This window comes from Borostomias antarcticus (genome assembly GCF_949987555.1).
Source record: "Borostomias antarcticus genome assembly, chromosome: 19".
Classification (NCBI taxonomy): Eukaryota; Metazoa; Chordata; class Actinopteri; order Stomiiformes; family Stomiidae; genus Borostomias; species Borostomias antarcticus.
In genome coordinates, this window is record NC_140252.1 from 12,215,504 (window position 1) to 12,228,867 (window position 13,364).

Consider the following 13,364-nt stretch of genomic DNA (forward strand, 5'->3'; position numbering starts at 1 on the left):
ATTTAAATTCAGAAGCTGCAGCGAGTATGTTTCACAGACAATGGTTTGTATTTTCCCACATGTACAGTAGGCATGTTGTAGCCATGTAGACAGACATGATTACATGTGTAGCTACAGGTATGTGCGTTATGTTTTTATATTTGGCCTGGGTTAGGGTTTGGTTTCGGGTTAGGATGTGGCCTGAATTAATGTTTGTCCTGGGTTAGGACGTGGCCTGGGTTAGGGTTGAGGTGTCTAGTGGCTAGAACATGTTCATTCAACCCTCAGAAGGGACTCCTTTATGTAATACAGATTTTAATCAAACACTCTCTCCTTCATTCCTTTCATTTCCGCTCTCTCTTTCTCTCTCTCTCTCTCTCTCTCTCTCTCTCTCTCTCCCTCCCTCCTCTCTCTCTCCCTCTCTACCAGATTACACAGCCTGGTTAGAATCAATGTTGGGGTCCTGAGGCTCGGCTGTACTGTAGAATGACTAATGATACACTCACACACCCACACAAACACTCACACACGCTCTCTCTCTCTCTCTCTCTCTCTCTCTCTCTTTCTCTCTCTCTCTCTCTCTCTCTCTCACACACACACACACACGCCCTCCATTTTCTTCCCTAGTCCTTCCCCAGTCATCCTCGACCAGACTCCAGAGTTGTGGAACATCATCTCTGTTCACCAAACAGCGTCGCATAGGAACTTGACCCCTCTGTTCCTCTATGTTCCTGTTCATCAGCGAGAAGCAGGGGGGGGCCGAGGAACGGAAGACGATAGGCCTGAGTGCTCATCGTCTGTAATCTGATTAGCTGAGCCCATAATGGAATTGTACTGTGAAAAAGAAATGAGCATCTTGAGACAGGTTTGCGGGCAACAGAGGTGGTTTGGTGACCAAGCTAGCAGGGTGACCGTGGTGACCGTCAGCGTTGTGACTCCTGTTGTCTGCTCTCTCTGGAAGCTGTCTGAAGTGTGTGTGTGTGTGTGTGTGTGTGTGTGTGTGTGTGTGTGTGTGTTTGTGTGATAATTCTGTCTCCCTTACCACCCTACGCCCACTCAAACCATCCAGTCCCGTCTGTCTGTGCATAAAATAACCGCTTATGTGTTGACCAACGCACAGCCTACTGATACGCAATGGTGCGTTATTCAAATTTTTGGAGAAATTGTTTGAGAAATTATGCATTGAAGTGGAAGATACTGGGCAACAGAGCGGGATATTGTTTTGGCATTCTGGATTACACTACTGTAGTCTAGTAGGAAGGTGGGGTCCCCGTGCATATATTTTTCAAATGTAGGCCCAAATCCACAAAGAATGGATTGCTCCCGCTAATATCGTGATATTTTGCACAGCAATTGCAACGGCAATCTGCTCCAGTTTAGCATGATATCCACAAAAGATTTTGCTCTAATGATATGCCTGGGCAAACACGCCCACAGATTTTCCAACTGTGTGCAATTTGCGCCCATGATTGCAATTAGCCATGAACACGTTCTTGTGCACGCCTGGCATGACGGTGCCTTTGTCTGGCTACAATAACTGCTGCCATGATCCCTGGAGAGCCCAGACATGTCAGCCATTTATATGTGTTGCACTTACCACCAGCTGAATGCAATTTGTTCTTGTATATAGATAATATATAGGAAATATCAGTTCTGTTTGTTTCTGTGCATCGCAGCTGGCAGAACTTATTTTTAAATCCGCCTCTATATATATTTCGCCCTTAATAATCCAATATCAATTCAATATCATTCAAACTTCACAAGTTATGAGGAGAGACAGGAGAGACCTCTCTAACCGTGTGTGGCAGTTAGCTCATGGTCTGTGTGGATCAGACGCAAGGCTTATTTGGGGCGATTTTGCACGGAAGTACCTAATTTACATACATTCAAATGAGCCTGGCGCAGCCATGGAGCTATTTGCTCCTTGGTGCAGTTTGCAATACGTTTCACCCTTCGCTTTTTTGTCTCATTTTTGTCTCATTTGGGTTTTGGGAAAAACGGGTTTTGCTGCTATCGTAATCCTCAAGGTGTCTAGTAAACTCATTTTGATGTTCCCAACTCAAATTAATATCCCATGGGTCCATTGGGTGGCCATATTTGTGGCCATCTTGGATTTCTGGCGAAAATGGAAAAACGTGACTTTTGAACTAGACATCATACAGGGACAAACGACCCAATTTTTCTGTATAATTTTGGCATGAGGAATTGATTGAGAGGGTAAATGTCATGTCTAGTTTGGTATATCAACATTTAAAAAAAAAAATAAGAGAAAGCAGTCTGTACAATAGGTGGAACTGGTGGTACAGTAGTTAACCATGCCAAAGTCCGTCCGTCCCATGAACCCCATCGATATATTCATTGAACTTCATTTTTGCAATCCTCAAGGTGTCTAGTACACAAATTGTCATGTTCTCAACTCGAAATATTGACCCATCTGGCGGTCATCTTGGATTTCCGATGAAAATTGAAAATCAACATAACCTTTGAACTAGACATACAGAGACAAATGACCCCATTTACTTGTATAATTTTGGCATGAGGAATTGATTGAGAGGTGATTAAAGAATCACCCAGTCATGTAATTTCAGTGGTTGCATTGAGCCATTGTGTGAACAATGAATCAACCCTATGACAACGAGGCCGTTCTAGGCACCGTTGGGGCTTGCTAACTCTCGCTGTCTGGCTAACCTGCAGTGAGTGTCAGCAAGCCGTAAAACGGGACGAACAATGGCTTCGTTGTCATAGGGTTGATTTGTCGCTAACACTGGTTCACAACTCCCGCTAGTGTGCCAGAGTGTCCTTGAGCAAGACACTGAACCCCAAAACTGCTCATGTGTGGCAGTGGTGCAGTATTTAGTACTGTTGCCTCACAGCAAGAAGGTCTCCTGGGCCTCTCCGTGCTGAGTTGTAATGTTCTCCCGGTGTTCCCAAGGGTTTCCTCCCAATTTGAAAAATACAGTATGCAGAAGAACGGATGCAGAAGAATAAGAAAATATGCAGAAGGACAGTCCCTGGCCAGGACTTGGTCTGAACCCTTGGACTTGGTCCTGGCTGCCCCTGGAGGAGGACAGCTTGGATGGGATAAATGCAGAGGACAACTTCCACCGGCGACCACTGAACAGTGTGTGTGTGTGTGTGTGTGTGTGTGTGTGTGTGTGTGTGTGTGTGTGTATGCGTGTGTGTGTGTGTGTGTGTGTGTGTGTGTTGTATGTGCTGTGTTGCCCCTCACTGACCTGTGTTGCGTGTTCACATGTGGCTAATAAAGTAGGTCCAGAATTATTATTACTAATCCTCCCTAGGCTAAACGTATACATTAAAATGCTTTAGGCACAGAATAAATAATGGACAAACTGGCCTACCTGTCACCAATGATGCGAGCTCTTGGTGCTGGATCTCTGTGTCCTCTGTCTCCCGTCCAGCTGACGAGATGGACAGATCTAGTGTCGTCACTCTTCCAAGCCGACTGACAGCCACCCCACCCCAGGCGATTCCCCAGCTCGGGTTCGTTCCGGTTTTCATAGTTTCTGTAAAACAGTCCAGCCTACCGGCCATTGTCAGTTCGCTGTGTAACCATGGTGTGTTCTCAGCGTCTTCCCTCAGTCTTCCCGTGTGTGCATTTCATGCGTTCTGTTCCCTGCAAGTTTGTGGTTCTCCCGTAGGCTCCACTCAAGGAGTCCTTTCAAGTTTGCTCCACGCGCCAGAGGCAAACCACCTGGTTTGAAACACTATTTCTTTTTGTTCATTTAGTTCATTACTTTGCTGTCGGGTTTTGAAGTGATGAATGGAACCGAACTGAATTTAATAATTTAATGGAACTGAACTGAATTGAATAATTGAATTGAATGGAACTGAACTGAATCGAATAATTTAATGGGACTGAACTGAATTGTCTGTTGGAAACCAAACTAACTGAATGTTGAACTGAATATAGCTTACTTTAATGTACTGTAACTGCATCCTTGACTCCGGTGTTGTGTCCTTGAGTGTTCTTTAGTGAGTATTGAGTATTGATATGGTACATTGGATTAAGAGAATTAATGTTGTGATATTATTCTGATACTGTACATGCATTATTATTCTGATATTCTGATACATGCACCCTTTGTACGGTTGACAAAAAAAACACAATATAACTAATTTGTCAGGCTTAGCCGTGACTGGCACCCCAGCGCCATCAAACTACATACAAAGCCACATAAAAAATAACACCCCAGGTGGGACTCGAACCCCCCTGGCTTAGGGGGCCAGTGCCTTATCCATTAGTGACGTATTGGTTGGTTATCCGTGAGTGTTGTCTTGGTTGCATAGTTGTACAGTGACCTTCTTCAATCACACACAAACACATAAACACACTGACGCTCAGAAACACACACACACACACACACACAAACACACATACACACATGTCTTGCTCTCAGCAGTGGAGTAAGGAGGCAGATATATAATGAAGCAGGATGTAGGTCAGATCGGTGATGCCATGTCCACCAGGTTTATGAACAGGTTTGATTTGTTAGGGGAGAGAGAGAGAGAGAGAGAAAGAGAGAGAGAGAGAGAGAGAGAGAGAGGGAGAGAGATATATATATAGAGAGAGATTATCCCAGGATGGGTCTGAAGTGATGGGTGGGGTCTGTGACTGTAGGGTGGGATATTGATAGTGTGTGTGTGTGTGTGTGTGTGTGTGTGTGTGTGTGTGTGTGTGTGTGTGTGTGTGTGTGTGTGGGAGGGTGGGGGGTGATTGATGGTGTGTGTGTGTGTGTGTGTGTGTGTGTGTGTGTGACAGCTTCTGCTATGAGATGCTGCAGAGCTCTACAGGATAATGTAGACCAACACCATGCTGTGCCTGGAGAGAGAGAGTGTGTGTGTGTGTGTGTGTGTGTGTGTGTCTGTCTGTACATGTGCGTGTGTGTGTGTGTGTGTGCAGTTGGGTTGCCATGCATGGGTTGTCATGGTGAGGCAGAGTGATGTGTGTTTAACCAAGGTTAAGTATAGCAGGGGCCATCTGTGTGTGTGTGAGAGAGCGTTGCATCTTGGAACTTGACGTCATTCATCTGGCGACAGCTAAAAAGCATTTAAGGGATTTGAATGATTAATTTTTTGGGGGGTTGATTCCTGTTTTTGGGTCAACTATTATTTTAAGGATAGCAGTTGATGGATATATCCTTCATACCGTATTTAGATATCTCTGAGCTCCCCTATAGCATCTCAGGGCCTATCAGGGACACACACACACACACACACACACACACACACACATACACACACACACACACACCCTTTCTGGTCTCTAGAGCCCACCTACTAATATACGCTTGCCTTGTTTATGCCACAGTGTTATCGTTTGTTTGCCAAAGATTGATTGTTATGAGATAGAAGAACACGTGGACGTACCAGACGTTGTATTCTGATAAGTTATTGAAGAAACTTGCAGGATCCATAAGATAACACCTTTGAAGCCACTACAGCGTCTTTGGCTCTGAGATTTTATCGATGAAAGACGTTCTTGCGTGCCTGCTGCCTGGCTTCGGAAAAAGCCTAATATTTCAAAAATGGCCCAGCGGTATGCAATCTGCTTGGGAACAAGTTATGGTTGAATAAATGGCCGGTTGACGGAATCGTTCCAGTTGTCTGTCCATCATGGAAGATCAAGTCCAGCTGTTGAACTCATTCATTCATTATACTGTCTTATTGCTGTATTGACATTTGTACTACAATAGACAACAACTGACTCTACACAACTGTACTTGAATGTTTAATTGCAGTGTCGATATCAAGGACACAAACTCCCTATGATTGGATGGGATACGTAGGTAAGGATCAAACTGATAGAATTGACAGACTGCTAGACCATGGATAGTAAATAGTTTGGGAAGCTTAGCTAACTGGGAACTGATTAGTGCTGATACTGTAAGTTACTGTAAGGACAAGCAATGACAAGAATTCCAATGTACCTGTAGGCTACAGTATCTGTACTGGTTATATGGCAATTAAATCTTTCTATTCCTATTCTTCGTACATTTGTCTTTTAATGAGCTGGGGTGGACAGCTAATTTCCCAAAGGGGATTAAGCAAAAAGCACAAACTCATCTCAACATGTCACATTGTTATGTACGATCGTAACAAAGTAGGCCTAGAGTGTATGTCCCATTGTAATTTGCTTACTAACCACAAGTTAATGGGTATTTCATTAAGTGCTTACTATGCAAATGATCTCTGAAGTTATCAGTGGTAACTTCTGTCTATCAAAGACCACTCACATACTTCAAAGTGTAAGTCTTTATATAAAGGTTTTGCCCAAATACAACTTCCAGAGGTAGAATTGAGCACCTTGCCTATACAATACAGTAGACAACAACAACTGACTTTGCACAACTGTATACTTGAATGTTATTTAACTGCACTGCCTACATCATGGACACACGCAGTCATCTATGATCGGATGAGATAAGTAGATGAGGATGATACTGCTAGACTGCTAGACTACGGATAGTAAATTGCCAGTTTGGGAACCGTTAATGTCTAGCAGGAAATAAAAGCAAATAAACTTTCTATTCTATTATAATGGACCGGCGCTGTATCTCCGGATAGTCCACGTCGTGAATTTCTTTTTTGTGTCTCGTCGCAACTTCTTTTATTATTTTTGTTGTGGTGATAAACAGTGATGCCATTATATTAACTGTCCGTCATTACACTATGTACAGTAGATAAGTATTAGGCTTAGCAGCTTTTCTTGGGCTGCAAATTGATTTTGTTATCTATTTTCATATCATTTTTAGATTAACTAGTATCTGCTTAGGAGAAAAATCTAAAAACAATATCCGCTTCCCGCTCTAGACACAGAACCACTAGAAAACAACTGTGAAGTGAATTAGCCCCAGGCTAGTGTACACACACACACCCACACACACACACACACACACACACACACACACACACACACACACACACACACACACTGGCCCAACTCGCTCTTTCTCTCTGTGTAGAACAGCATATGAAGTGGAGAAGCAAATCTGTTGAGTACCATTAACATGCACATGATGAGCTTTATTTGAGCTTTACTGCAGAGCCAAACACTCTCAACCCCTCCATCTCCCTCTCTCCTCCTCCATCTCCCTCTCTCCTCCTCCATCTCTCTCTCCTCCTCCATCTCCCTCTCTCTCCTCCATCTCTCTCTCTTCTCCTCCATCTTACTCTCTCTCCTCCATCTCTCTCTCTCCTCCTCCACCTCCCTCTCTCTCCTCCATCACTCTCTCTCCTCCTCCATCTCTCTCTCTTCTCCTCCATCTCCCTCTCTCTCCTCCATCTCTCTCTCTCTCTCCTCCTCCATCTCCCTCTCTCTCCTCCATCTCTCTCTCCTCCTCCATCTCTCTCTCTCTTCCTCCATCTCCCTCTCTCTCCTCCATCTCTCTCTCCTCCTCCATCTCCTTCTCTCTCCTCCATCTCTCTCTCCTCCTCCATCTCTCTCTCTCCTCCTCCATCTCCCTCTCTCTCCTCCATCTCTCTCTCTCCTCCTCCATCTCCCTCTCTCCTCCTCCATCTCTCTCTCTCTCCTCCATCTCTCTCTCTCCTCCTCCATCTCCCTCTCTCTCCTCCATCTCTCTCCATCTTTTCCCTCCTCAATCTCTCTGTCCTCCATCTCTCTCCCATCCATCTGTCTGTCCTCAATCTCTTTGTCCTACACCTCTCTCTCTCTCCTCCATCTCTCTCTCCTCCTCCATCTCTCTCCTCCATCTCTCTCTCCTCCTCCATCTCTCTCCTCCTCCATCTCTCTCTCCTCCATCTCTCTCCTCCTCCATCTCTCTCCTCCTCCATCTCTCTCCTCCTCCATCTCTCTCTCCATTGTGACCCCCCTTCTCCCCAGTCTCATATCTAAGCAGGATAATGAATCTGTAGAGAAAGAGAATGCTCCACTAATGATAGTCTTTATCAGAGTAATACTAGAGTCCGCTGACACCCCCCCACCCCTCCCTCACCCATACTCCCTCTGACTCCCACCTCCCGTCCTGTCCCTCCCCTCTGCTCCCCCCTGTCTCTCACCTCAAATCTCTCCCTGTCGAGATAGCGATGAACCTAACAGGCCTCAGTGGCTGTAATTAGTGTTCTTTCAACAGCCTAAGCCTTTAGCCCTAGCCCCCTGGGCCATGTTAATCACACACTAGGGAGGTTCTGGAACGCACAGAGACACTGAAAGGGAGAGAGAGACTGGGATAGGGAGACAGAGAGAGAAAGAGAGAGAGAGGCATACAGAGAGGCAGATAAATGCTCAATTCAATTCAAACCTTTATTTAGCCAGGGGAAGCCCATTGAGACCAGGGTCTCATTCACAATGGCGCTCGGGTTACAACGACCAGTGAACAATACATATAGAGAGAGAAAGAGAGAGAAAGGAAAAGAGAGAGAGAGGGAGAGATAGAGAGAGAGTGGAGATGGAGTGAGTGAGGGAGGTCAAGTGACAAAAAGAAGGCAGAGAGATAGCGGCTTGATTATGCAAACATGATAGTTACTAGCCTGTATTTCTGATGCCCTTCTGTGCATGATTGTAAACCAGAGTGTATATGTACAGCATTATAGACCAGCGTGACCATTATATGCTAGTGTGTGTGTTCACATGCTGTGCAGGCTAGAGAGGAGACATTTTGTTTTGAACTCACTGTCCGTGCCAATCAAAACTACCATCTGGTGGTGGGCAGGCCTAAGATCTCTAACAGGCCCAGATATCGTCTCTCTGCAAATGAGATTTGAGATCCAGACGATGGATTTGCCCTCGAACCATCTTGTTATTGAATCTGTGTTCTGCTCATATTTGGCTGCAGCTAGGAGGAGAGTGTTGTGTTTGTAGAGTGTGTTTGTGCTGTCAGATAGAAATGAATCATGTTTGACCCGTTCCAGAGTCATTCTGATTTGAATGCTGCTGCTCAAATTGGTTATGCTTGATAGATTGACCACAGGACTATGGGAGTATCAGTGACGTTGCTTGTCTAACTGGTTTGAATGGAAAGGACTCTTTGGAGTCTTTGAAGACCAAAACCTAAAGGCCCAAACAAGGCTGCTGGTCTACAGAGGCGTTGTCCTCCCCACCCTGCTGTATGGAGCTGAGTCATGGACCACCTACAGCAGGAACCTGAGAGCCCCGGAACCACATCACCAAAGATCCTTACCAAAGATTCTGAGGATCAGCTGGAAAAGGACAGACGCCCCAACGTCATCGCGTTCAGCATCACCACCACAACAATGCAGTAGCAACGCAGTGGGTGAAAGAAATGCTTCAAGGACAATATCCAAACCCAACATCAAACCAGAAGTCTGAAGAAATTCCACATCACATTGAGCAACTGGAAGCACATTGCTCTGGACAGGCGCTCCGGGAAGAGATCCATGCAGGAAGGAGCTGCACATCATGAAATGGAACTCATATCTCTCTCTATATATATGAGACAAAGTGACAGCACCACAAGGAAAGAGAGACAAAGGCTTTGTCCCCACTAACCACCTTCGCCCTCCCATGCCCACACTGCCCCAAAGAATGTGGACCACACATCGGCCTCTACAACCATCTAAAGACCCACAAGTAGATGACTCTATGGAATGGACAGTCATACTCATGATCGCCCACGCTGATGATGACTGTCTGGATAGTGATGGACAGTGTGTCTGGATAGTATGCCAGAGAGGGATTTAGCATTAGTGGAAACTTTGGAAGAATATGTCGACTCTATCCTACTCGTTCTGCTGCTTCCTTTTTAGAGGAAGTCACTAAGCACCCTGGCATCGCAACGTTCATATGATTCATTTGATCATAGATGCAAGTCAGAATACAGTTCATAATTTATAACTTTCTAAAAGTCTAACTGTAGCAGCATTATGTACAGTGAAAGAGAATAGAAAATGTCAATTTCATAATCTCCTTCTCAGTGGCAGGTACTGTACAATTAAACCCTGAGAACGTCTGAGAATGAAATGATTGAATATTTACAATAGTAAAGTGTGGGTGTGTATGTGTTTGTGTGTGTCCTCTCTCTCTAGGTACGTTTGTGTCTGCGTTCACGGTGCTGTGCGGAGCGCGGACCGAACTGCCTGACCGTCATGTGTGTTGCGTGTTCTGGTTGAACATAGCGGCGGCCGTCATACAGATCGTCACGGCGATCGTGATGGTGGGATGGATCATGAGCATATTCTGGGGCATGGACATGGTCATCATGGCGAGTATGTGTACAGTATATCCCCTCATATTTACTCTGTGGCTCCAGACAGAATTAATGTATGAGCAATATTTAAATGATGTAATAATAACTTTAACATGGGAACATCTTCAAATATATGTGGGTCTCTGGCAGCTCTGTCTTTCTAATGCCTTTGTAACTCTGTATCTCGGTTCCTTTGTCAATGCTCTGTTTAGTTTGTACTAATAGCCAAATTATGTTTTTCTAATCTGAATGCATCACTCTCTCTCTCTCTCTCTCTCTTTCCCCTCCCTCCCTCTCCTCTCCGGGGGTGTTCTCAGGGCAGTATGGGAGAGAGGTTCAGTTCCATTTCGTTTTAGTAACGGGCCACCCTTACAACAAAAAGACTTCAGAGCAAAATGTCAAATGTTCAACTTCCTGTTGGGGCAGGCCAAAATGACCGTTTATATAAGCAGGAAGCAAATAGGGACAGAGGGTACAGACCCCTAGTAAAGGCCACAGTCGAGCCACACTCTGGGCCCATCCACTGGACTTCCCCCTATCTCGAACAATTTCTGTCTGATTACGTTTTGACCGGACCAATCAGGGACTGTGTTCTGACTGCTGTTCTGCTCCCCAGTAGAACCTAATCCCGGATTGGTTCCTGTGGCAAAACAGTCTCCCGAAGCAACGAGCAATAATGTTAACGTTAATAGAATAAGTGCAGTTATTGCAGAAATAGACTCAATAATAACATTTAAACTAGACCAAGCGTATAAATGGAGTTTCTCTGAGGAAAATATGCTTTTGCTGCAGTATGTGGAGCCCATTTCTATATTGTTGCTCTTCTGATTGACTTGCAAAAGGCGCACCGTTACTGCATCAATCAATTATTCCCGCCAAAGTAGTTGCACCTTGTATTAAGTTGATTTCTTTGTTATTCCTTTCATTGTTGTTTTGGCTTAAGTTGTTTTTTGTGACACACTGTACTGCAAACTGTGGAATTAAGATGCCGTTAGATCCAGCCTGTGGACCTCTGATTGGCCTGGTTGGAATTCCAACCGAGCAATCACTCTGGACGAGCCTTTCCATACCCTGAATCACATTTTGAAAATTAGAGTGGGTGTGCGATTCAGGGTCTGGAGCCAGGCTCTCTCTCTCTATCTCTCTCTCTTCTCCTCCTCTCATTTCTTCTCTTCACCTTTACTCTCCTCACCTCTCCTCTCTCCTCTGCTCATTGTTGATTCTAACCACCCAGCCCTCCACCACACCCTCCACACCCTACAACTCTCTCTCATACAGTAATATACTGTACTTACTGTATGTCAACATGTATTATTAAAGACTGTGGGCATCACTGCAGCACAGTAGTTATTCTAAGAACATTTCCTAAAGGTTGTATCATTTTATCATGTGTGTGTGTGTGTGTGTGTGTGTGTGTGTGTGTGTGTGTGTGTGTGTGTATGCGTGTGCATGTGTGTTTGTGTGTGTGTGTGTGTGTATACAGTATACAGTATCTACTGTCTCATGCTTTCAGTGTTAATTTCTCCCCTGTATCTCTCCCACGCTGTACCTGAACGGACTAAAGTTTCTGACGGTAGGTTTGTGACATATTTTACAGCCTCATTTGCCTGCCGGTAGGCGTGTGTGGCATTACACTGTCTCATTTGTCTGACTATTCTGATAAGTACCTATTTTAGATTAACTCGATTCATCACCCCCTGCCTGAGGTCACACCACTCCCTAGGGTCCAACTGTGTTTGAGAGGGCAGATAAAAGAGCAAAGAGTTACTGTGGATGACATTCATAACCCAACCAGACATTTGGGCTTCCGATGACCTCTCACACGCAGAAGACCAGGGATATTACTATCACTGCTTTATCTGTCTCGCATGGCCGTCCTCCATTAAAGCTCCCGGAAAAGCTCGCGCCCTCAGGAGACCAATTGAGGTCTGGAAACCGGCGGCATTGGATTCCGCCAATTAGTGGAGCTGCTCATGTCGGTGTGTATTCAGAGAGAATCAGCAGTCTGTTTCACCACAACCGCATGCTTTGCATGTTACCAATGCAATGAACCACCTCTACTGTTGCTACTACAGAAGATAAGTTATAGTTTACAGAAGCTAGGTTTAGCTAAATTAGGTTAGGCTAAGGGTATGATGGGTTGGGTTAAGCTAAGTTCAGGAATTGAGATAATGTTAGCTAACATATTTGGGAAGGAGGCAATGTTAGCAAAACCATTTTTCAGCACTTTGAGATGTCTCACAATGAAAAGTGCTTCATAAATATAATGAATGACATTGTTATATTATTATTATTATCATTATTATTATTATTATTATTATTATTATTATTATTATTATTATTATTATTATTATTATTATTATTTTAAGCTTTACAGTGAGGTTTGAGAGAATAACTGCAGGGATGTGGTTGCCCGCATGCGCACAGGGTCATAGATCTACAGTATAAACTTTTAATAGAAATACAGTATACAGTATTATGTGGAGTTTAATTACAACTCTGCCCATGCTAAATTATGACTGGAATGGCGAGTAGCAAAGTGGTCGCCCCCACTCTCCACCCCATACTGTAGGTCAAGTACCGGGAATCTCCACAGGCTTTCTGAACACGCTCGTGAGGATGCCTTGGTACAGTACAAACTGCTGCTTCCTAACCCATCATAGCCCATGCGTATGTCTCTGTCACCATCACCGCTCACGCTGTATCTTGGCGTAGGTGATTTGACTGAAATCAAAATAAATATGGAGAGAGGCGTCAACGTGAAGTTCTCAAAAGCTGATCATTTGATCTAGCTGCAGTCATTTATTCAAGTCGCTGACATCACCTGTGTTCCTCTCAATCTCTCTCCCCTGTTTTCCCAAAACCCTCCATCTCTCTCCTCTCCTATCTCTCTATTTCTCAGGCTACAGGGACCAGGGAGTACCCCAGCAGGTGTAAGACTTGACCCAGACAGACCATCTGAACCATGGATGTACAGTTGCCCTCTGATCCGCCACCCCAAACCTCGCTCTGCCCCTCTGGCTTTGCCCAGGGTCATTCTATTACAGACATCACAACCAGGGAATCCCCACCAACCAGAGACACCCCACCAGCCAGAGGCACCCCACCAGCCAGAGACATCCCACCAACTAGAGACACCCCACCAACCAGAGACACCCCACCAACCAGAGACACCCCACCAGCCAGAGGCACCCCACCAGC

The 13,364-nt window shown here is 44.9% G+C and overlaps 1 protein-coding gene across 1 annotated transcript in view; it reads left to right on the forward strand.

The window, feature by feature from the left end:
* The window catches only part of stum (stum, mechanosensory transduction mediator homolog), a gene marked incomplete at both ends in the record, with an annotated part of 19,262 nt that extends 6,162 nt beyond the window's left edge, over window positions 1-13,100 (forward strand). Inside the window, 2 exons of the mRNA XM_084454212.1 lie at window positions 10,003-10,182; window positions 13,066-13,100. Coding sequence (XP_084310338.1) covers window positions 10,003-10,182; window positions 13,066-13,100 — 215 coding nt within the window. The remainder of the gene's footprint in view (window positions 1-10,002; window positions 10,183-13,065) is intronic.
* Window positions 13,101-13,364: the final 264 nt, after the last annotated feature.